General features: G+C 31.4%; 1 protein-coding gene across 1 annotated transcript in view; it reads left to right on the top strand.

Annotated features, from left to right (window-relative positions):
* LOC132726637 (uncharacterized) overlaps positions 1–25,925 on the top strand; it is a 34,715-nt gene extending 8,790 nt beyond the window's left edge. The window contains exons 5-33 of the mRNA XM_060711982.1: positions 21–244; positions 610–774; positions 1,335–1,512; positions 2,852–2,966; positions 4,814–4,944; positions 5,534–5,751; positions 6,219–6,324; positions 6,947–7,063; positions 7,658–7,793; positions 8,780–8,960; positions 9,489–9,762; positions 10,078–10,264; positions 10,567–10,778; positions 11,388–11,617; positions 12,228–12,381; positions 12,916–13,094; positions 13,398–13,538; positions 15,436–15,607; positions 16,294–16,438; positions 17,052–17,173; positions 17,586–17,870; positions 18,261–18,464; positions 19,370–19,573; positions 20,328–21,038; positions 21,630–21,848; positions 22,174–22,269; positions 22,673–22,998; positions 23,710–23,911; positions 25,308–25,925. Coding sequence (XP_060567965.1) covers positions 21–244; positions 610–774; positions 1,335–1,512; positions 2,852–2,966; positions 4,814–4,944; positions 5,534–5,751; positions 6,219–6,324; positions 6,947–7,063; positions 7,658–7,793; positions 8,780–8,960; positions 9,489–9,762; positions 10,078–10,264; positions 10,567–10,778; positions 11,388–11,617; positions 12,228–12,381; positions 12,916–13,094; positions 13,398–13,538; positions 15,436–15,607; positions 16,294–16,438; positions 17,052–17,173; positions 17,586–17,870; positions 18,261–18,464; positions 19,370–19,573; positions 20,328–21,038; positions 21,630–21,848; positions 22,174–22,269; positions 22,673–22,998; positions 23,710–23,911; positions 25,308–25,603 — 5,930 coding nt within the window. The 3' untranslated portion in view covers positions 25,604–25,925. The remainder of the gene's footprint in view (positions 1–20; positions 245–609; positions 775–1,334; positions 1,513–2,851; positions 2,967–4,813; positions 4,945–5,533; positions 5,752–6,218; positions 6,325–6,946; positions 7,064–7,657; positions 7,794–8,779; positions 8,961–9,488; positions 9,763–10,077; positions 10,265–10,566; positions 10,779–11,387; positions 11,618–12,227; positions 12,382–12,915; positions 13,095–13,397; positions 13,539–15,435; positions 15,608–16,293; positions 16,439–17,051; positions 17,174–17,585; positions 17,871–18,260; positions 18,465–19,369; positions 19,574–20,327; positions 21,039–21,629; positions 21,849–22,173; positions 22,270–22,672; positions 22,999–23,709; positions 23,912–25,307) is intronic.
* Positions 25,926–26,176: the final 251 nt, after the last annotated feature.

Here is a 26,176-nt window from a genome sequence, read left to right as displayed (position 1 = left end):
ATAATGGTTCATTATTTCAGAATTTTGGATATTGTATAAGGAGTTTCAACATCTGAGAACAAAAGTCTACTCTTTTGAAGACAGTGTTTTAACACTGACTCCTGCAAGAAGATACAGGGTTGTACTGAAGTTTTGTGCTGGTCCATTTTGCTTTAAACCTGTGAAAAGTTCAGGTGTAACAATAATACCTTACCCTCCAGTACCAGATTTTATCAAGGTGCAATATGTAACACTTCAAAAACAGGTATGTAACCTTCAGTATGTTAAACATAGGACATGTATTGTGTTTATCTGTAAATTGCAGTATTCTGTGTGTCTTTCAAATCATAGTATTCCATTTAGAATTAAATTTATATGTAAATCAAAGTATTTTGTGCATCAGTATGGTAAACCACAGTTTTGTTTATATCTTTTGTTAATAAGTTAATTACAGTATTTGGTTTATCAGTGTCATAAATAGCAGTATTTTGTATATCTATCAATTACAATATTTTGTTAATTTGTTAGCCTTATTTTGTTTATCTGCTTATCAAAGTTTTTATAAAGTATTGAATTGCAATATTTTGTATGTCTGTAAATCCCAGTATTTTGTTATTTCATTACTTTCAGATAATTGTCAATATAGGACATTTTAAAGATCCTGATATAGAATCATTGGAGGAGGCTGTGGCTGTTATGGACCATTATGAATGGGCAATTGCTGACAATTCTGTGGATACAAAATTATTGACCAAATGGAAGAGAGCTGAAAATATTAACAGTTTGATAGACAAGGTATAGTCTTGAAGAAAGATTTTGGATTATTATTTGCTATAAATAGCTAACCTTTTTTTAAAACTATGTCCCCACTTGAGAGGAAGCTTATAGCTTTGCCCTTGTCCATTTGTCCTTATATCATGCATTTATCGAATTCAGCACTGGCCCGGAGGCCCATGGCCAGCGAAAAAAAACTAATTTGGAGTTTGTAAGTCCTACATAAGACTTTTATAACATTATATTTGGATGTATATTAACCCACCTTTGCGGTGCTTTTGTTAAAACATTATACATTTTTGTATAAAGCAGGTTTGCCCTTTGTACATAAATGTTTATTCATCACTGTGGATAAAAGTTCCTTTAAGACAGTTATTATATAAAAGCAAGCTATTACAGGATTTTTTCATATGTTTTAAACTTGTAAGTTTTAAGCTTTGAAAATTGCATGATGCATAAAGAATTGTTTTAATGTGCTAGTGTTTAGAAATAATTACCAGAACATTATTATATAAACTCATTTTACATTTAATGAAACAATTTTATAATTTTAACTTAGCCTATTCTTATTTGTTTTAAAGGTAACATTCACAATTGATTTAGAAGGAGACATAATATTTACAAAATGCTGGGCAGTTTCAGTAAGGGGTTATAATAAAGTTGGCCATTCGGCTATCATATCTTCAAACATCAAAAACTGCAGTAACATTACAGAAGTTAGACCCAGCATTGTCATAGATGCCATTGGAGAAAGTACAGGTAACTATGAAAATGTTAATGCACCATTTTTGCATTAAATTACTCAAAAGCATGAGGACACATTTAAAGCATGAGTCTTCAGGGATTAGGGGGACTTCATTTAAATTCCATGATTCATTTTTTCTTGCCAAGTGGTTAAAGGAACTCCACTGATGTTTATAAGCCTAAAAACATAACATTTTAATTTTTACGTAAATAAACATGAGCACTTTAAACAGAAATATAAATTAAATATAACTAAGAAATGTGCAAGAAATACATTGAAAATCGTATGTTTGTGCTATTCTTAGTCCGATTTGATTGAAAAGCGTAAAAGCGTTTAAACGCTTTTCAATTTCGGGTCATTTTTCACTATTATAATAATTATTCTGGAAAAGCGGAGCGAGCTAATGATCTGAAATTTTGCACATATTAGTTATAAATATAGATCTACATCAAATGGAGTAATAATCTAAAAAAATTATTTCCAGTCCCGTCATGTCAAAAAACCTCAGTGCCCTTTAAGGACTAATTTGTCCCTAACTGGTGTGTGTTCAAATCTGGCCTTCTTTCATGGAAACTTACGGAACATTGGTGCATCTACTAAGTTGCCTGCTCATGTCTGAAATGATACATGAGGTCTTCCTCCACCAGTAAAGCTGGAAAGTCACCATATGACATTTACAGTATTGTTGCCATTAGAAACCCAACTTACCAAACAAAGAAAAAAATGTTTTTTTTCTATAAAACTGATTTTTTAGGCTTTTTACAATAAAATTATAATTTGACAATAATGTTTTGAATTTTAAGCGAATGAAAATCGTTACAGTACTTTTCTTTACTTGTCTCCCTGAGTCACCTATAATTGAAAACCATACAACAGCAGTGTCCCTGCTTTATTTTATCAATTAATATGTTATATTTAATTTTTATGCAAAAATAATTGATATAATTGTATATTAATATAGATTTGAATGTTTATGTCAAATGTTGATGAAATTTATATGTTCATACCTACATGTATCTGTTTAGTGATATTTTTTAGAAGTATATACAAGTCATATGTTCTTGTTCCATGATTTATTTATGTATGTGGTACTTGAAGTGTTATGTTTTTTATTGAAAGTGATAATGGCTCTTTAAATTAGTACTTAGTAGTTATATGGCATGTGTAACAATATCAGTAACCCGAGTTGAAAAAATTATTACATCAAAGCTGTAATAAAGTAAGACAATTTTTGTAAATAAAGGAAAAAATAAAGCTTAAAAACAACCCTGACCAATTCTAGTTGGTTTTGATCCCTCAATAGTGGGTTACAAACACAAACAATTCCAATATCACTTTTTCATTTTCTTATAGTTGATGAGCATAATGGTAAACCAATCTATCTGGAAGAAAATGCGTTATGGCCACACACTGATGTAGATTATACTCCTTACAGTAACATTCTATCTGCAGTCTGGCCAACATTACGGTAGTTTATTGGTTATGAATTAGTTTTTTCCAATTATATACTAGTATATCTAATTTTCTGGGAAGGGCTTAATCTATTATGTTGCTAGAACTTGTTGTCCAACTCATTGGCTTTTTAGTCCCCTACTGGTTTAACAGGAGGGGACTTTAGGTTTACCCTCCGTCCGTCTGTCCGAGCCAACATTTGATTATTATGAGCTTCATTCGTATTTAAATAAAGAACATAAACTCATAAAATTCAAATTAAGAGCTATTTTTTTGGTTTTATGAGCTTATTTCGCTTATGGACGTTGGTCCAGGTGGTGTTTATGAGCTCATTTGCCTCATAAACATCAAATTTTAGTATGTCCGTCCGTCTGTCCGTCTGTCTGTCCGGCCGTCCGTCCACAAAACTGGATCCCGCGATAACGCAAAAAGTACTAAAAATATTTTTATGAAACATGATATATGGATAGATGGCAGTATGGAGATTATGCACGTCTTTTTCTTTTGTTCCTATGTTCAAAATTCTGGTTGCTATGGCAACAAATAGTCTGAAAATATGCCAAATTTAACACATAAACTGGATCCAGTGATAACTCAAAAAGTACTGAAAATATTTTTATGAAACTTGAAATATGGGTAGATGGCAGTCTGGAGATTATGCACATCTTTTTCTTTTCTTTCTATGTTGAAAATTCTGGTTGCTGTGGCAACAAATAGTCTGAATTTCAAGATTTCTGATTTAAACTTTTCAGCTTTTTCACTATAAATTCTTTATTTCTTAACGTGTTTACTTCAAACTTTAAATATAAGTTTCTGGTCATCAACCACATCATATGTGACAAGGTTTACAACTCTAGCACAAAAATTATCAGTATTACCTCCCTTGAACTTAGAATTTTTATGGAAAAAAAATGTTTTCTTTTTTAAATAACTTCTTTATTTCCTAATGTATCTACTTCAAACTTCATATATATGTTTCTTATTATCACTCAACATTTTTGAGAAGGTTAAATACTCTAGCAAGACTATTTACAGAATTATGTCCCCCTTGAACTTAGATATTTTTCGAGAAATTGGTATTTTTTACTCCAACTTCTTCATTCCTTATAGGATTTACTTTAAAATCCCACATCGTAATAATATGACAAGATTGTATAAACATAATTTCCTTACTAGGCAGGGAAACTTAACACATTACTGTGATATATACAAACTTAGAACTCAAAAGATTTAAGTTCACTCATGTCATTCATTCACTTGTAAAATTGAATGGCCAATGGCCCATCAGAATGTTGCTGGGGTTCTAACCGGTAGGGGACTTATGGATTGCTTGCAATACTATGATAATTGCTTGTTGTTATATAATTTATCTTTTGTGTAATATTTTACATGTATGTGCCGCAGTTAGATATGTTTAAACTAAACTATGATTTTATTTTTAACTCAAACCATGCTGAATGTCTATGATGGCTTATTTTAGCTTGTGTTTTTGACATTATGCATTATCAACCTTTGGTATATCAAGATGAAAATTTGAAATTTAGTATAGAGCCTGTTCAGACTGCATGGATATGCAAGCTGGCCTTGCTTTATTATGGTGGAAAAGGTGAATCACTTTTGAGCCAATTTGGGTCAGTAAGTGTTACCACATTGATGTTTTGGATATATTTGTAATTTTGCAATTGCTACATGATTTTGCCATGTAGCAAAATATATTTCAGTTTACTTGTATGAAGTAGAATTTTGAATCCCATTCATTCGAAAAAGATACATAAAAAAACAACAGCATAAAACAAGCATAATTATGTAAATCATAAAGTATTTTGAATAAAATATGTGCTCTTTCACACTTCTTTCCAACAGTCAAAAAGCATACACCTGGACAATTCTGACTGTGAGAGATGATGATGTTACTATATTTTATAACAATCCATCTGAAATAGACTTACAAGACCCATGTTCTCATCCAGATTCAATCAAATGTGGAGATACAGGTAAAAAACAAGTTGATTCCATGAACGATTGAGCTATAACTTCTTATTTCACATAATGTACTTTGTTTAATAACATTAATTATTTTTGCATGTTTGTTAGAGAAAGCTGTAGACTTTTTGGTGTTCTTGTTATGAGTCTGTGCACTGAAGGTAATTGCATAAGTATAATATTTAACAAATGAGCCGTGTCATGAGAAAACCAACATAATGGGTTTGCGACCAGCATGGATCCAGACCAGCCTGCGCATCCGCACAGTCTGATCAGGATCCATGCTGTTCGCTATCAGTTTCTCTACTTGTAAAAGGGTTGGTAAGTGAACAGCATGGATCCTGATCAGACTGCGCAGATGCGCAGGCTGGTCTCGATCCATGCTGATCGCAAACGCACTACGTTGGTTTTGTCAAGACACGGCTCAAATCATGATTTAGACTTACATTCATGATACCCATGTTTGTTGATATGCTGAGATGCAGAAACTATTGTCACTGGGTCATTGCTGTCTTAAAATTTTGCATGCATGTTTTCATAAGAATGCCTACAAGAACATTTCTTTCAAAAAGCATTAAATTTTGTTTCTTGCTATTGCAGATTTGAATTACATCAATGTTTACTTCAAGGAAACAGAATTAAAACATGGCTATCGTTATGTGGTATGTGTCCATGCGGATGAAACTTCTCTTCATCATGAGCGCTGGACTCAAGAACTTCCAGAAGTTAATGTTTGCAGTGATGGTGTTACAGTTGACTTAACTCCGCCTCAGGCTGGAGATGTATGGATTGGGAATAGGAAGGATGTACGTTATCAGGTAATGTGAGATATACATGTACATGATGTATATTCTGATGAATAAATTTAATTTGAAGCCAGAATAATTTGTTATTTTTATACATGAACTTGATAATGGATCAGGCGAGACATAATATGTCAAACTACAGAACATGTACAGAAAGTGATATAAGTAATTGACATTATGTATTAACAATTTTACTTTAATTTGTAAATTATAAACACACTGTAAAATCAGTATCCAAAGACTGAAACTTTATCTTAATATTTAGAAATATCTCGTTGTTTTATTTCTTAATGAACATTTAATGAGACTTTACTTTGTGACATAAACTAGGATGGAGGCAAACTTAGGGCACTTGCAGATATGTTATATCATACATCTATATATCATGTTATTTCAGAATCTTTGTATTTTGCTTTTAGTTTTCAGACATCTCTATATATCGTTATTTCAGAGACATCTTTATATTTTTGTCATTTCAGACATCAACATCAGAGTTAAGTATTAACTGGGTATCATTTATAGATATAGAGGAGAAAGGTTATGCTGTACATACAAGTGGAATCACAGGATATGAGCTAACCATTGGTAAGTACCTGTTCTATATAACATAACATACATGTATCTCTTATATGAAGAATATTAGGAAGTTTTGTCTTACTTTTGGACATAATGAACAAGAAGTTTTAGCTGTTTATGCCACAAAGTATTATTAAGCTTTTATTCCATATGATCCCTAAAACAGTTTTTACATCAATTTTAATATTGGGTAATTTTCAGTGATTTGTGACCCTTTCTTTTTGAAATTTTATGGATCTCAAAAATTTTAAATATTGGGAAAACATATCCAGCAAATAGATTGTAAATACAGGTATATTGTTTGTCTCACTATATTTTGTTTGCACTGAGTCAATGATTTATTCACTTATCACTTGATTTGTTACAGTCTGATGATAAAAAGGATTGTTAATGATTTTTTAAATTAGGAAGTTGTCCAACTGAAAATAAATGAAATGAAAATTATGTAAAATATGGAATATCAGGATCTTCTATGAACATTATGAAAAGTTACAATATGTATTTTGACATAATACCCTCAAGTTAAAATACTTTATATTGATTAAGTATCTACCAAGTAATATTTTTCAAAGATTTTTTGTCAAATTATTAATTTCATTACAATTTTTGATATGTTTAATGTATTGGACAGGAACAACACAAGGAGGGGTAGATGTGATGCCCCCAACAATTGTTGGTTTAACTAACCATAAAATGTTTCATGACTTAGAAATGATAAATGGTCACACATATTTTGCAACAGTGAGAGGTAAGAATTTAATGTGAAGATCTGAATTTCTTTTGTAGAACAACACTAAGAAATGATATATGTAGACTTATGATATGTCCAGTTAAGAATTATCTTATAGTATGGATTATCCTGCCTCAAATGATATGTCTTATCCAGAACATGAAAAAATCCCAAAATATTTGACCATAACATAAGAAAACTTTTTGTATAAATATATTTCTTAAGCCATTCTAAAATTATAGAGCAAAAATGCATGACATATGTAAATAGAAAAATGATGTACTATACTAAAATGATAATTTTGAAAACTTACAGAGAAATGTTTTTCTGTACTTTACTTAATGCATAGCCTGCTAGTTGCAACTGATTCTACCCATGTCATCAGTTCCTATACATAGGCACCGCATATTATTTGCTTATTTGTATATTTTGATTATCTTCTGCACTATTTTCTATTCAGTAAGTTTATATTTAGAACATTTTCCTTATAAATCATATACACTTTTGACAAGATTGAAAATTAGACACATCAATGTAATATATTTAGAATGGTAAAACATGTACAAGGTTAATCTAATGTTTTAATCATCAGCTTTTATGAATATTATTTAGGGTATGATTTCACTGGACAGTCATCTGTCAGTTATTCGGAAGGTGTGACCATCGATACTTCACCCCCTGTTATTTCAGACAGTCGAATTACGGTACGAAATCGACACATTACAAGTACAGAATATGTGGAGGCCTGGTAAAGTATAGGCTCTTCTTGCAGCTCATCTGAAGAATGTTGAATTTTACTAAAATTTAAAAAAAAAATGGACAAAAACGACAATAAACATATAAAGCTTTAAGGCTTCCTTTTAGTGAAACCTGGATACTTAGGTGACTTTATGATACAACCAAGATACAGTCAGAACAGATGTATTCTGACACAATTCTTTACTGTTTGCTGCCCAGCATAAGCTTTAGATAATTGATAACCCCTTAAATATACAATGGAAAGTTCCTAATATGAGTTAAATATGGGCAAGTCCATTATACAAATTTATTACATGTTTTGCAGTAGATTACTGAATTATAACGGTTAATTATATTCTGATAATTTCACAGTAATGATTACCAAATATAATTTCACAGTAGCCGAACTATAGTTGGCGTAAAAATAAAATATTTATCATTAATGAATGATTTTCAGCGGAAATGTAGTCAATCATAATAAAAAATGTACGTGATAACTGTAGTTCGTAAATATTTACGAACGTTGTGCTGAAAAACATCTAAAATCTAAAAATAATCATGGAATTATATTTTGCTTCAACATTGTGACGTCACTATTTGATGACGTTACGCGGCAAAAATTAGTAAAATGGTGTAAAAATCGTTAAAAAATCATGAAATAAACAGAAAATTTGTTTGTTTTACATGTGAGATCAAATAATATTTCACTCGTGAACCCCAGCTATTATATTTTCACTCGTGGCTACGCCACTCGTGGAAAATATTGCATCTGGTGTTCACTCGGTGAAATATTTTTCGATCTTACACTGAAACAAACAAATATCCTCTATATACCTGGGTAGAGACTACATGTATAATTAATTATATTCATTTGATAAAATAAAAAGTATATTTTGACATATGAAATAATAAATTTATTTGTATTTTAACACTGGACATTTTTATTTTAAATGTCTCTGAGCGGAAATTTATTGAAATAAATTTTTATTTTCTTAGTTGGACAGGACTTTTCAGTGATCTTGAAAGTGGAATTTCTCACTATAGCTGGTCCATTGGTACTCAGAGTGGTTTTGATAATATAATGGCATATACTGATACAGAAAATGAATGTTCAGGCACACCAGAAGACAACCAGCTGTCACTAAAAGAGGGACATGCATATATCATTAATGTTAAGGTTTGTCATATACTTTCTTTTTTTTGACAAGATTATAAAAATAAGGCTTTATTACAATATTGTATGTGTAGTAACATATAATTCAAAACTATTATAGTATTATTATTCTTTACTTTAACTCATTAACCTGTCACTAAGTGTCTAAATGCATTCAATTTTGCATGTGCAATATTTGTCAAGGCTTACATGTAAGGCCCTGCTCAAAATACTTGCAGTATCAGAAGACTAAACTTGTTTTGAAAGATGGTCGGTAAACCCAGAAGTCCACTGGTGCCCAAAATAATACCCAGAGTAGCATCTGGTATTATCTTCTTTTGCTGTGAGTTTAGCGTCATTGATTTTTAACTGCCTGCTCCTCACCGCTGCGGGTTTTAATCCTGCAAAAGACTTTCATGTGAGGAATCTATAATCTAGCTGGCTCATGGAGCGTTTATGGTAAGAAAAAAATACTTCATTCAAATAGTAATTCTTAAAAGCTTTTCCTATGACCTTATTTTCATTACATTTATGTAAATCTCATTAAACCAGGCATATAACAATGCGGGGTTATTTGCTGTCGCCTCATCCTGGGCGTTTATAGTTGACTCATCTGAACCAGAAACAGGTGACGTCTTTGACGGTTCCAAGACAACAGACACAGACTATGTTGACCTAGATTACATAGATACAGCATCTAGTGTTCATGTAAGATGGAAAGGTTTCCATGATCCACATACTCCTATAAAAGAGTATTTTGTCAGTGTTGGGTCATGCCAGGGATGCGAGGATGTTAAAGGAAAACAGCCAAATGGACTTCAAGAATGTAATTAGATTGATCATTTGTTTATTTCTTAAATTGCCACTAGTGTATTGAATAAAATTTAAGTTTATGAATATTATAAAACTAGTTGTTGAATTTGCTTTCAATATACATACTAATAGATGAATTTGTTGGATAATATTGATAATTGCATGCAAATTTCATAAGACTTCCAACTAAAATTACTTATTGATAAGATTTTCACATTAGGCATATGTCTTTAACTCAAGACTTCTTAACTTAATAACTTGTCATTACAGAAATAATCATATTATTGATATTCCTTTTTACAATATCTTTATTTCCTTTTATTTTCAGATACAGAAGTGAAATACTTACATCTGGCTGAAGGTATGAAATATTTTATAACTATAACAGCATGTAACACAGCTGATTTGTGTTCGTCTGCTTCATCTGATGGCTTTATTGTGGATACAACACCACCAAATATAGGATATGTTATAGACGGCACTCTAGCCCGGGATATACAATACCAGGCTGCAAGGTTAATAAACTTATTTATATGAATAAATCTTTGAATTGTACATCATTTTATTATGATATGATGATTCATTTAAATTATGAAATGCCATGTAAATTTTAGACGAGTCTGGACAGATTTATCTGCCTGTTTCAGATATTAAAAAGCAAATACATGTTATGTTGTGCATCTTCATGTTAAATAACATGTGGGGTAATTTAGTTACCTATTTGAATGATATTTCTGTAGTTCTTATATTTTTATGAAAAGGGATACCATTCTGTTTGACAAATGATTTTGGATAATGTTAAAATTTTTCATACTAGAACTTACATTGGTTGTAAATGGTATGGTTTCAATGATCCACAGTCAGGGATAAGTAAATATGTATGGAGAGCGGGAACCACAAAAGGAGCAGACGACATTATTACAGCAACAGACTGCCATCATTTACAGGAAGCTTTTGTTTATGATCTGCCATACATTCTGCCACTAAATGTTAGGATATATTGTACAGTTAGAGCATACAATAATGCAGGTAAGATATTAATCAATATAAGGCTCCAATTTAAAAAAAAAAAATATTTTGAAGAAATCTTAACAAATATATGTAGCATCATAATTTACATAATGCCATATAAATAGTAACATGCTTGAAGAGGTTTTGGTGTATTACATATGTAAAATGAGAAATTCATGCTTTAACAAATTTGGCATGATATTGGAAAATAAAAAGTTCTACATAACAGCAAATGTGGAATGAATTTTAGAATAAAATTCCTACAATCTAACTGTATTGATGTGAATTTGAAATAAAAATCATGCACACCAATGATTCATGTATGACTTATAGTTGTGAAGTTATCTCTATTACATCCTTAAAAAATATTTAGAAATGCCTTTGATTGTTTTAGATGAATATCAAAGATGCATGTGACTGTTTACAAATTAGTTATGTATATAATATGGACAATGTTTTATTTTTATTTTTGAAATTCTAAAATAGAATGTATAAATTTAAAAGTTCATAAATGCTGCATTTGAGCAGTCAAGAAGTAAAAAATATATCAGCATAATACACTGAAGATAGCATTCTTATTTCATCAAAAAGCTTTGTTGTAATCAAGTACATTTTATTTTTTAATAGGCAAATATGTTGAATCTTCCTCAAATGGATTTTTGGTTGATGGAACACCACCAGTTTTTGAACAAGAATTGGCTCTTTCTCATATTGGAAGTATGAAAGACGGCACAAGTATTCTTAGATCATTGGTTCAAGTAAATTGGGCAGTAAATGACCAGGAATCATACATAGAAAGTCAGCATTTATCTATATCATCTCATATAGGAGGAGATTATAATATTTCATCAGTAAAAGTAAGTCTAAATAAGAAAATGAATAAGTGATATTGTCAGTTGAATGAATAATATGTTAATTTTATTTAGTTTATTCGTAATTTTATGAGTTATTGTATGACACTAAATTCCTTTATGGATTGATGCTGTCCAGTTATCATGGAAAAAGTTGTTCATTCTACTCAGAAGTAAAGTATCAGAGCTGTTTTATTGACATGTAAGAGGCATTATTACTTTAAATATGTTGACCAAACCAACAAAGAAAAAAGAAGCAATGAAAAGTCGCTGAAGCAGATTCTTAACAGCCAATATAGAAAGTTCATACAATTTATTGCAGCATGGGTTAAAATTGTATGATATCGTCAATTTTTTTTTAAAGTTTTGTTTCAATTCAAAAATGATAATTCTGTGGTGAATTATCAACTTATAATTGGAATCTGTTTTTATAACAGTTTGATTTGAATATTTTCTCATGTTTAAGATTTTGTTTCTGTTAGGCTGAATTTGAACTAAATAAAAAAAAAGACTAGGTTCTCAATTTCTACGTGTAGTGTTCTATGCTATGAATTTTCTTGTTTAAAGTAATATTTTGACATTTTGTTAATAATAATAATTATTATTATATATTTAGGTAGAGGGTATTGTGAGAGATTACACATTTACAAATCTTGATCTTCATGATGGCAGTTATTATGATATCAAACTTACATCTTGCAATGGTGCCAAATTATGTACAGATTCTATCCTCCAAGATGTTCTTGTGGACAGTTCGCCTCCCACAAAAGGTATACTTCGCTAACTATTGAAAAGCTTGACCAATTTTCTTCAATATTAAATATCAAAAACGAAGACTTACACTTTCAGTTACTAAATGTTGTTTTCTGCGATTTATTATTCAAGCATGAACAGATTAATGTAGCAAAAACTTTGTATAAATTAATCTTTGGCTAATTCAAATCATCACCTTCAAGCAGAATTCCATCAAAACCAAGTAATATGGAAACAATAATAAAAGAGTGGTCACAATTTCAGACTTTAGTTTAAATGTCTGATTGCCAAAAGTTAACAAGCAACATTTTGATGAGTCACTTGGTTATATCTGTGTCTAAAACAAAAAGGCATTATACTTTTACTGACAAATCGGAATTCATGTTACAGTGTAAAACAGATTACAATACAGGCTTAATTTTCAACTTTAAATTTTCAAAGTAAATTGCAGTTTACTAAAATTGCAACATTACTGGAATTTGTATTAAAGTGAATTCATCAATTTTCTTGAACCCAGGTTTTCAATGACTATTTTATTAATTTTATTTAAGGTACATTTGCCATCAACACTGACCATGCAGCAAGGTTAAACTGTCAGCCAGATTTGTGGATGACATGGACGCCTATATCTATCAGTCTGGCCTGGCTAGGATTTGAAGATGCACATTCTGGAATAGAGTCATATCTTATCAACATAGGGAGCCAGTATATGGGCAATGATTTGAACACGGTATATAATGATTTTAAAATTTTTTTATAAGGTAACAATTTACAACTTCCTGAGCAGAGGCCTATTTTATTAATTCCTCTGATTTTTTGCATGCATAGATAACAGAATGGCATTAGAAAAAGTAACAGTAGACACACAGCGTTTTTTTGTAATTATTACACTTTTTCAAGATGCTATATCTTATTATACATAATATTTTGTCTTGTCATTTACACTGTTTATTACCTAGATATCTTTATAAACTTTAATGGGACAGGTCAGTTAGGTATTTCAATTTGATTTCCAATGAAAATGTATTTACAGATAGAAGGAGAACCCTATGTGATAAGTCATAGCAGTAGTGCCTCTTTCCATGAAGATGGTTTTGTACAAACTTATGAACTGAGTACAAAACCTCTTTCCAAATACAGCTCTGTGTTTATCAGTATTTCTGCAAGGAATTCTGTACGTATTTCAATCAAGTTATACATGTATAATTAGATGAAAAAAAATGAAGAGAAATATGTTTATAATAGAAAATATATTTGTCTATTTGTATTCTTAAAGTATTCCAGGTAAACTTTTAACGAAATACTTGTGTTTAGTCATAGATTTTTCTAAATGTTATCACCAGACTGATTTTTAGCTCACCTGTCACAAAGTGACAGGGTGAGCTTTTGTGATCGCTTTTCGTCCGGCGTCCGTCCAGCGTCCGTCCGTCGTCCGTAAACTTTTTCTTTAAATGACATCTCCTCATAAACCACTGAGCCAATTTCATCCAAACTTCACAGGAATGTTCCTTTGGTGGTCACCTTTAAAAATTGTTCAAAGAATTTAATTCCATGCAGAACTCTGGTTGCCATGGCAACCGATAGAAAAAACTTAAAATATCTTCTTTTAAAAAACCCAAAGAGGTAGAGCTTAGATATTTGGCATGAAACATCTTCTAGTGAGTGTCTATCAAGTTTGTTCAAATAAAAGCCCTGGGTTCAAAATTGGCCCCGCCCCAGGGGGTCATTGATTTTCCCTATATGCATATAGTAAAAACTTATAAAATCTTCTTTTAAAGAACCCAAAGAGCTAGAGCTAAGATATTTAGCATGAAACATCTTCTAATGGGTGTCTACCAAGTTTGTTCAAATAAAAGCCCTAGGGTCAAAATTGGCCACGCCCCAGGGGGTCATTGATTTTCCCTATATGCATAAATAGTAAAAACTTATAAAATCTTCTTTTAAAGAACCCAAAGAGCTAGAGCTAAGATATTTAGCATGAAACATCTTCAAATAAGTGTCTATCAAGTTTGTTCAAATAAAAGCCATGGGGTCAAAATTGGCCCCGCCCCAGGGTGTCATAGATTTTCCCTATATGCATATAGTAAAAACTTAATAAAATCTTCTTTTAAAGAACCCATAGAGCTAGAGCTTAGATATTTAGCATGAAACATTTTCTGATGGGTGTCTACCAAGTTTGTTCAAATAAAAGCCCTGGGGTCAAAATTGGCCCCGCCCCGGGGGTCATTGATTTCTCTTATATGTGTAAAGCAAAAACTTAAAGAATCTTCTTTGAAAAAAAACAAATAGCTAGAGTTTAGATACTAAGCATGAAACATCTTCTAGTGAGTCTCTACCAAGTTTGTTAAAAAAAAAGCCCTGGGGTCAAAATTGGCCCCGGCCCGGGGGACATTCATTTTCCTTATTTGTGTATAACAAAAACTTAAAAAATCTTCTTTGAAGAAACTCAAATAGCTAGAGTTTAGATATTAAGCATGAAGCATCTTCTAGTGAGTGTCTACCAAGTTTGTTCAAATAAAAGCCCTGGGGTTAAAATTGGGCCCGCCCCGGGGTAAATTGATTTTCCTTATATGTGTTACTGTATAGCAAAAACTTAAAAATTCTTTGAAAAAACCCGAATAGCTAGAGTTTAGATAATAAGCAGGAAACATTTTCTAGTAAGTGTCTACAAAGATTGTTCAAATAAAAGCCCTGGGGTCAAAACTGGCCCCCCCCCCCAGGTGTGTCACTGTTTTTAACTAAATGTGTAAAGAAATAACTTGACCAGCTAGACCTTAGATGTTTAGCATGAAACATCTTCTAATGGGTGTCTACCAAGTTTGTTCAAATAAAAGCCCTGGGGTTTAAACTGGCCCCGCTTCAGGGGCCTATATACAGGTGAGCGACTTCAGGGCCATCATGGCCCTCTTGTTTTCTATTTGTACAATTTTATAAATAAAAGTCTTATAAAATATGTTTTAATGATACACTTCTTCATCATTCTCATAAAAATTTTATGAATATGCATAATGAAAAATATGGAATAGGAAGGAAGGAAATATTTGAACGTTTATCATCATTGATAACTACAGGTCGGTCTATTAAGTGAAATTCTACATGCTGAGTTCAATTTACTATTTGGAGGTGTATTAGAAATGGTGCGTAGATGTGAACGTCATACATGCTACGGACATTGTGTCTGCGCAGCTGAAGGACAACTATGTTTAGCAGATGATAATTCTTGTGTTGACAGCAGTGGTGATGGTATGTTTGAAGCTTGTTTCTATTGGTGTTTCAACTGTTTGTTTTGAGTCATTACTGAAAACAGCAAACTGGTTAATAAAAGTAGAATAATGTTTGCATTATGTACTTATGATTTATAATAACTGAAAATAATATAAATGTTGCAGCTTTCTTTAGCATGTATTAAACATATATATAACAATAATGCATTTTATTTGATAATGCATTTATTAAACATATATATAATAATAATGTATTTTATTTGATAATGCTTTTATAGGTATTATGCTCAAGTCTTGCATGAATAATAAGGAAGTGAAATCTTTGTATTAATTTATCAGCTTAATATATTTATTTATTCTGGATTGTTACATTGTAATTTGTTTTCTCAGTATTTTGTAGTTTTACTCCTACATGAAAATATACAATAGAATTGTACTTAAAGCCTATTGCCAACATACGAGTGCTCAAAACCATTTCCTCCTTATTAATTTACAGTCTAATGGTGTTTATCTCCACAACCAAGGCATTTCCATTATGTTGTTCAGTTTATGCCGGAATAAAAAGAGTTAAAAAGTGTAATAGACATAGTAGGTCATTAGTTTCAAAGGCATTCCTTTGCTTTATATATAATGCTTGATATGTTATATCACAATATAAAATTGTATTTAATTATGTCTATAATTAACTAATTCTTTCAATTATAGGCAATGCTAACACATTGATTGAAGTTAAAGATGTGGTAGATGTCACATTTCCCAGTGATGATCAGATAATCTCAAGATCACCAGTCAATACAATGCTTGCTGCTAAATGGTCAATAAAAACAACACAGGGAATGACACCAAAATGGTATTGATTGTTGTTACATAAGACAACTCTTCAATAAAATTGGTCTTTGATAAAAACATGTGTAAGGGACTACAAGTTGCAGCAAACATGCTCAAAAGATGTTCTAATATTGTTATATATTTACCCTAATTACTTTTCATATAATTTAAGCTGATCTTCAAAATTTCTGAAGAATATCACAGATGTTAAATATGATATTGTCTTCTAGTGAGAAAAATGCAAAGGGTTTGTTACATTTGTCTGGTTAGGCATATGTGTATTTCACCAATCACCAATCTTTCAACTTAATCTTTATGACTGTAGTTTATTTTCATTGATAATGTATTATGTTTGTCAGCTTATCAACTTCTGTTATCAGAATAATGATTGTTTTATCAACACAATCGAACTAAAATAAATTTGTATAAACTAAACTAAATGCTTTTAAGGGACGTTTCAAGAAAATATTACTACATACTGTTTTGAGAAAAAGTTTACTGTACTGTGAATGATATGCTACTTTGTTTTTGAAGTGATAGCAGTTAGATAATGTTTGTAAACCTATAGATGCCAAAATAGGACAAAGCTTTTTCTATATTTGTTAATTCTGAAAAATATGAAAATGTTTTTAAAGGTATGAATGCAGTGTTGGAGAAAGCTTATACAGTTCACCACAAGGTGTTTTCCATGAAACAGAGGATAGGGTTTGGCATGATGCTGGACAAAATAATCAATATGTATTCACATTTAAAAAAGGTGGGTGCGTCAATTATAGACAGGCTAGACATAATTACGTACAATACAAAAAATAAAGACAAAATATCATTAAATTTATCAATCTCTTACTGATTTTTTTTTAACGTAACAGTTTTAATCTGCTCTGTTTACTTGTACAGCAAATTTGCATCTTATAAGTTTTTTTTGTGATTCAACTTGCTGCCAATTTCCTCCTGTTTATCCTTTGAAACAACAGAGGAATGGTGTTAGTGCTGAACACATGACACGTAATTGTCTCAGGAAGATGAGCACTGTGTTTGGATTTTGAACCTAATGATTCCAAGATCCACACACTGAAAACTCTTTTGTGAGATGATGTGCAAATTTTTGTTCTATTTATGCTATTTAAAAGCACGCTTCTTCTCTGTTAATTACTTATATTTCTTTTTAGGGAAAAGTTTAGTTGAAGGAGAAAAGTACTCCGTGTTTGTTCGAGTATGGTATGATCAAAATACCTTTGCAATATTTCAAAGTCCTGGTGTCACAATTTATTCAACACCACCAGAACTGTCAGTAATTCTTGGCAGAAATGTGCAAGAAATAATTCAAGGGGAAACTAAGGATACAGATTTTGTGGCATTAAAAACGCTCGTGAAAGCTGACTGGACAGGAAAATTTAAAAACAGTGGAAACAGTATTTCGCGGTATCATTTGTATATCAGCACAACTCCTGGAGGTAAATGTTTTATTTTGTTATAAATAAAACTGTTACTTTTATTTACTATGATAGCAGACATGACTACATAACTGCTACACATTAAACATAAAATTAGGATTTTATGAAAAATAATTTTTTTTTTGTAGATTATATGTACTTGCATTTTCTACCAAAAATTAAAGTTTATTTATGATTTTATGTTCTGCAATGGCAAATACATTTTTAAAGTAATTCACATGGCATGGCATTAATAGTGATAAAATTATGGCATTGCTGGCATCAACTAGGGATATCATTCTGTATGATCAGCCATTCATTAAAAATATCTTGCTTTATGTTTGTTATAACAACTGTTAAATGCAACCTACTGTTTTACAATGGTATTTATATTTTAATCATCAAAAATAGGTCATGATGTTTACACGCTATCAACAAATATAGCACCTGAGATGACAAGCTATAACATCACTGGATTGAATCTGGAAGAGGATACAAAATATTACACTGTTGTCCAAGCATATAATAAAGCCGGACTGCATTCTACTGCAGTTTCTGATGGGTTTATGTTAGATTTGCATCCTCCACTGACAGGAATTGTTTTGGATGGGAAAAGTAAGAAAGCAATTTATACCTGTGTTTATTTATCAATTTTGTAAATTCTGAACATATACATCAATAGTTACAGGTATTTTCTTCACATCACTTTCCTCTCACTATCATAGGTTTGACTCCTGTGGTACTTTTTTCCTTCATATGAAAATGCTAGGTGTCAATATAAAATTTTGGATGTGCATGTACCTGACGTGATAGTTTGTTCGATTACCTCAAAAGGGAGAGCATTTATTTTGTAAGCTGGGGGTGGCTGGTTCCATCCTTAGGCGAGGCTAAATTTCTCCTTGACATTTGATCTATGACATTAAATCTATGACCATTTGTCTTTCACCGCTGATTCAGCAATCATGTGGGATAAGTAGTCAATCACCTGCTAATAAATCGGTAATTACTAGTTAGTCATTCAGAAGAGCCGGAGATATGACCAAGAATGTTAAATGCAGCAAACAAATAAGGAGATATATACTGTTTTCATCTAGTATTAAAAGTTAGACTTTAACAGTTACGGTTTGACTTCAATCTTAACTGTACTCCACTAATTTCTTTGTCTCACCCTTAAAACAAAAAGAAAATAACATACTTTAAACTGGTTTATATTATTTTGATCAAGAAAATTAGTTAAATCTGCTTTAATATTATTATATGATTGAAAGAAAAGAATACATTTCACTAGAAATAGTTGATATATGTTTATTTGTGTAGTGTATATATTTTATGGAAACCAGTTTATTACAGACATTAAATTCTTTGAATATGGAACTTGAAAAAAAGTGTTATAATACTATATTTGAAACAAAAAGGTTATATGTTAACATTGTTTTTTTTTGCAAATTGCAACAAAAATACATTGTTTTTTTTTTGCAAATTGCAACAAAAATTTACTATCATTCTTTATTGTTTTCCAGCTCTTGTGGATATTGATGTATCTAATGACTCGTACACTCTGTCAACATTTTGGTACGGATTCTCTGACTTGCAGTCTGGAATTGTATCATATGATTTCTGCATTTCGTCTTCTTCCTACACCAGTAACTGTGACATATTGCCAATGACAACTGCTGGTATCTCTTTAAGCAAGATATATCATTCAGCATCACCGTTTGAAGAAGGTACTTTCATTTTTAAGTTTTAAGAAAAAAACTTCTTATTTCATGATCAGTTGACGAGTATTCAAAGAAAATTGGCATTTTCCATGTTCTATGACGATTAAATATGAATTTACCAACATACATTAGATAAAATAAACATATTCAATACATAATTCTTTTGAATTATTTAGATGTCACGTGACTGTTAAAGATGTTTGTTACTTTTATCTTATTGGCAGCACATGTTTTCTGATACATTTGGTTTGACATCAATATCTGTAACAGTTCTGTGCCATTTTTCCTTTTGTCACTGTTACCAAATGATTCATATATTGTTATGTTCGCAGCAGCTTTTAGAAAAAAGGAAAGCAATCTTACAGTATCCAAGGACGCTTCTTTACGAATAAGATAGAAATACTGTTCAAAATGTGACATAATCAAACTAAACAAATTGTGTACGTGCATTCTTAAGTAATCTAAAAGTTCAATTATAATGAAAAAGTTTAATTTATGTTCTGTATTTTTACCTACCCTTTAACAGTTTAGTTTTGTGGTATCTTCATGTATATATAGTTAATAATTGTTAACAGAGAAATATAAGTTATTGCATCTTACATTTAGATCACAGATTTATATTACACGGATTTATGTAATATAAATCCGTGATTTAGATATACAGAATAATGACGTTTCTTTTTTTGCAGAGCAATGTAATATTTAACATAGATAATGATAATTCATTTTTAGAACTTTCTCTGTTATTTTTCCTTTTCAGGTTATTTAATGTACAGTAATGTGAGAGCTCATGATGCTGTGGGTCACGTCTCTGAAGTTGTATCATCAAACGGACTGAAAATAGATACAAGTCCACCCATAATAATGGGAGTTGGAGACTGCTTAAACAATGTCTTAATAGATTACTCTTTTGAAGATGCCTCCGGATTCATATGTGATGAAATGGATGGTGGTAGTTGGTTTATTTCTGGTGATAAATGTGTACAAGTAGAATCATCTAGTATGGCACATAGTGGTAATGCATTTGCTATTATATATACAGCTGTCGATCAGACGGCTACGGTTGAATACACAGGAAGATATCGCTTAACATTGTACACTTCAACTGTAGCATCGACTGGTTTGAGATTATCGTCAGTTGACGGTTTCGTCAGTGTAAATGGTGAAAAACATTTATTTTCTTTATACGAAAAACATAGTTCTGATTCATATACTTGGCAGAAGCATTCGTTTTTCTTTGATGTAAACGACAATAATGTTTTGGTGTCTATCGGAACACTTAAAGAAAAATCAGCCTTTGCATTAGATGATGTTACACTAGAGTTTTGCGGATATTTATCAACTTCTTCTTCAAACATGAAGGGAGTTGTAAACGCACATACAGTCTTTGTTCATGATTGGTCCTCACTGCATGCTGATTGGGTATTTAGTGATCTGGAATCAGATATAACAGAATATATCTGGGCAATAGGTATGTTTGTTTGATCGTTTTACCTAGTAGAACATATTTTAAAACAGTATTTTAGAAAATGCTTTCGGGTATTGATTTTTAGAACAATAAAATGGAAGATTTTTTTCATGATTTATGATTTGTCAGTTTTAATTTAGCAGGTTATTTGTCTCTTTCCAAACGGTTAAAAACATTATCATCAACTGATTTGGCTGTAGCCATTGTTTGTTTAAATTCCTCCTGAGATTCGTCCATGAACAGGCTCAATCAAACCGAGCCTGCAACATTTTTAATTTTGCCGTTTTGGACTTTCATTAGGGATTCTATTTCTCTCTATTTGATATTCTGATATGAGCTTGAGCTATTTTAATTAGCCTATTCGTTTGGAAGGTTAATTGATGAAATCAGGTACGTAGCTGTGTCTGAAATGATTAAAAGAGTGACACCCGATGTGTTCCTTCAACTTTCAAGCTGGAAAATTACCATGTGACATTAAAAATATGACTTTGAATTAAACCCCAACCAAAAAATAAATGTTGATCTTCATGTCATTTATCAATATATTATAATTAAATTATGAAGCATAAAAAGATACAATTTTGTTTTTGTTAGGCACGGTTGAAGGTGGAACGCAAATTAAAACATTTAAAAGTGTTGGGAGGCGTTCTTATGGCAAAGCGGAGGCTTTACACCTGGAGCACAATACGGAGGTGTTTGTAACTGTTGTTGCAATTAATGAAGCAGAACTTCAAACAGTTAGTTATTCCAATCCAATACAGATTGATCTTACACCACCAGTATTTCGGTTTATAACAGATGGCCAAGTACCAGGTATATTTTTCATGAGGACATATATAGAGACACAGTCCTATGTAATTGTGCATACATAACCAATTTGTCTGCTTGAGAGATATTACACTTTTTATTATCTCATGGATAGACACAATAAAACAAAGTCAGTGATTTTCAGCCATTTGTTTTTATGCTGTCAGGGAATCATTATATCAAAATTGTCAAAGTTTGAGTTTCTATTTCTGTACCATTAGCTTTTTGACAATGATTTTGCTACAAAAAGGCAGCCAAATAGTTGGAAAGAATGTATAAATGATGCTTTTTTCAGGTAGAGGCTTATTCTTACATACTTCATAAATTTCAGATGAAGACATAGACTTTCAGTCAGATTTAACGTTGACAACACATTGGGATGTCTATGACTCAGAGTCTGGTGTCATTGGCTGCAGTTGGGGAATAGGTATTTCAGACCATTTCAAATACATAACTGTTACAGTAATGAAAGTATTACTTAGCACTGTATTGAAAATCTATAAGGGGATATGCTTATAGAAAAGTAAGTGATATAATGTTTAAAAGTAAGGATTTTCAATCTGAAAATCTAGAAACAAAGTGATCCCTCGGAAGCATTAATCCTTGTGGTATAAAAGTGCATAAATGCATCAAATTATTGTACAGTTATTGCAATGATGATCACTGGTTTGAGTACAATTTGCAAGTTATGATAAGACACAAATTATATGGATGTCACGTTTTGCCAACAGGACTAATTTTGAATGTATCATGAAAATGAGAACTGCTACGATTAGTAAGAATTATTACTTCTTGACTGCGGTCCTTATTTAAAACGCAATTCCTTTCAGGTATAGCACCAGGTGACACATCTCTGCAAAATTTTACAGCTGTAGACATCAGTTTGAACAGTGCAAAAAAAGTTTTCGAACAATCACCGAATAAAACAGTCTTTGCCACGGTCAGATGTGAAAATGGTGCAGGATTAACAAAAACAATGTCTTCTGATGGAATAAGAATATTACAGTATCCACCGTCTGTCGACAGCGTCATCCTTCAGTTGATGACTACGTCGTTGACACAGTTTTTACCTCGAGGATATTACCATGGAAACAGCTCCGAGATTAAATTTCGTTGGACAGGCTTTGCTTCACATGACAGTGTAGATAGTTTTGAGGTATATTTAGATTATGCTAATTTTTTTAAATGTTTTCAGTTGCACAAACACTCTTTCAGATCATATTTGGGACATTCCGACAATTTTGTGCACTATTTCAAGCATAAGCTGGCTCCTTAATAGAATAAGAGACCTACAATAAGCTAGTGTACAAGGATATTAATGTTATTGTTCTGACGATAGTTAGAGTAAGAGGCATTTCAAAATAATGTATTTCCATGAAATAATGTGAAAAGTTGTTACATTTCAACTTTGTAACATAGCTAGCACTAAGTGTTTTATGAGTTTAGTTGAACAATTGACGTACCGTAAGGTGCATTTGTATCTTTGTATCTTTTTCACATTTAAGAATCTAAGATCTTTAACTGAATTTGAATTTTTATGATTTGAAGCGGTTAAGAACCAGGTGGTAAAAAGGAAGCAATCTTATGTTCTTAGTCATAGAGGTCTCATTAGAAAGACTTCGGTTCCTTTTTCCATTGATGAAGGTTACCCAACATTGCCCAAAAATTTCGAAAATTGTTATCGTATTGAAGAATTCTACAGTGATTATGCAGAAATAATCTGCATATAATCAAAATTTATGATTTTATTTATCATAAATATCTTTTCCCCTTTTACGTTAATGCTTGTTATTTGTGTTTAGTACATAAAAAGAAAATAACATTGATATAAAACATTTTAACATTTTCTACTGTTTTATGTGAACAGGTTCACCTTACGGGGAATAATGTAGAGATGTCTGAAATCGTTCCATCAACTTCATCCGGATACAATTATGCCAGTTTTACAGGTCTGAATTTAGATGATGGTGAATACAATGTTTCAGTTACAGCAATAAATGAAATCCGTATGCAGAGTGAACGAATATCAGAGGCATTTTACTTGTTAACAGAGACACCAAAACTTACAGGTTATATATACATTTTGATATTATTATTTTTTTCAACATTTGGTCAAACAAAAGCAGATCAGACTTGAAAAAAAGATAACTGCACTGCATTTGATTTTTAGCTCGACTATACGAAGTATATGGAGAGCTGTCCTACTCGCCCCGGCGTCGGCGTCCAGATTTCAGATTAAAGTTTTGGTGCAGTAAAATATTTTTCACTATAACTTTGTCATTTCTTAAGGTATCAACTTCAAACTTCAAATATATGTTCCTTATCATCAACCACATCTTATGTGACAGGTTCATAACTCTAGCACCAATATTTTCAGATTTATCTCCCCTTGAACTTAGAATTTTCCTTAAAAAATACTATTTTTTTACTGTAACTTCTTTACATCTTCAGAAACCAATATATTGGCAAGAATTATCTTCCCATAAACTTAGATTTTTATACTGGAAAAATGTTATTTTTTACTATAACTTTTTTAGTTTTAAAGGTATCTAACTCAAACTTCAAATACTTATTCCTTATCATCAATTACATTTTAAGTGACAATATTCATACTTCTTGAAGCAATATTAAATTTTACAGATTTATCTCTCTTTGAACTTAAGATTTTCTTTAAGAAATATTATAACTTCTTTACTTTTTAAGGTATCTTCTTCAAACTTCAAATATATATTTCTTATCATTTCACACATGTTGTGTGACAAGGTTCATAACTCTAACGTGACTATTTCTAGAATTATTCCCCTTGATCTTGGAATTTATGTTAACAAATGTTATTTTTTACTATAACTTAATACATAATTATACATAATTGATTTTTTTTCATAGTTTTGTCCTCCTTACTGCGTCCAGTATTTTATTAGTCGAGCTTGGCTGTCTCCTGTGACAGCTCTTGTTTAGGGTTGTGTTTGTAAATGTAGAATAGCTGAAGCAGTAATGAAAAAATAAGCAATAATAAGAGACCAATGCCATTATTGCTATCTGACCAGACTGCTGTAACCTAGCTGTTTGCTGCTTATTCTTAGTGTTTTGATGCTGAAATCCTTTGATTTATTACCGGTCAGTTCAAGGCGGGTCAGTCTGTTACATAAACTCAGCAGGTGTAAGCTACACAGCCAGCTTAGGGGTGTTCGGTATTCTTCTAATAAAAGTTGTCGCGCTTGTGTCTGAAATAATGTATGAATGGGCACCTGAAGTCTACTTCCAGAAGGAAAGCGCAAAATTCGCCATATGACATTGAAAGTATCAAGAGTGTCCAAAAACCCATCCAAAATTATATGTATAAAAATTAGAGCAATTTACTTTTGTATTGCTCTGCTTAGTATCTGATGTCTTACTTTTTAGTCTGTGAATATCTGCAGTTTGTATCACTTTAAATACACAGTTATTGATCGTTTTCATTCAAAGGTGAACCAATGAATACCACTTGGATAAAAAGTAGTTCTAAGGCTAGAGCATCATGGGGAAACGTATTCGAATCACAACATCCAATGTTCTATGAGGTGACGGTCAATTATGCTGAAAATGGTCAAGGTGATATAATCCAATGGCAGGAAACGATTGAAACATTCACAGATATTCACATAGAACCAGATGATGTTCTCAACAAAGTATTTTCAGTAGATATTACTGTAAGAGCTGTATCATACTCAGGATTGTATGCTTTGCGACATGACAGTTTACTCGTCAATACATTTCTGTGAAGATAGTGGGCATGATTAACTACTAAAGTGAAAGGAACACTATTCATAACAGATTAAACTTTTATTAATGCAAGATCATTGTTCCATCATTCAAGTTAATAATTAATTTTCATTAATATTCTAACGTGTATGGTTATCCTTTTTATCTTAAGAATGAAGGATAAAAATGATCTTATAAGTAAATGTGCACATATAAATAAGAAAATACTTTATTTCTTTATAATGAACTCATTAGAACACATAACAAAGCAAAATAAATGTTACGTTGAGCTTATTTCAAACTATGTGAAAGTGTCTAATAAAGGTTTGTGTACCGCTTTCATTGTGTTTTTCATTTAAAAAAAAAGACTACAAGTTTTTTAAGAAAAAGATAGTAAGGTAAATAGGTCTGGATAAATGACGGTGTTTGTATCATTAAAAAAATGCAGTTATTAAAATGTCGATAGCCCCCAAAGCCAATGTTGAATTTAATTAAATGTGTCTTCTCAACCTCATAAAGTTATAACATTGAGTAATTTGTAAACAAAAGCCTTCAGATTTACAACAAGCAAAGGTTTACACTTCTGTTGAGAT

Source organism: Ruditapes philippinarum, unplaced genomic scaffold, assembly GCF_026571515.1.
Source record: "Ruditapes philippinarum isolate M1 unplaced genomic scaffold, ASM2657151v2 ctg1393_1_1_1_1, whole genome shotgun sequence".
Classification (NCBI taxonomy): Eukaryota; Metazoa; Mollusca; class Bivalvia; order Venerida; family Veneridae; genus Ruditapes; species Ruditapes philippinarum.
This window is presented reverse-complemented; position numbering and strand designations above follow the sequence as displayed.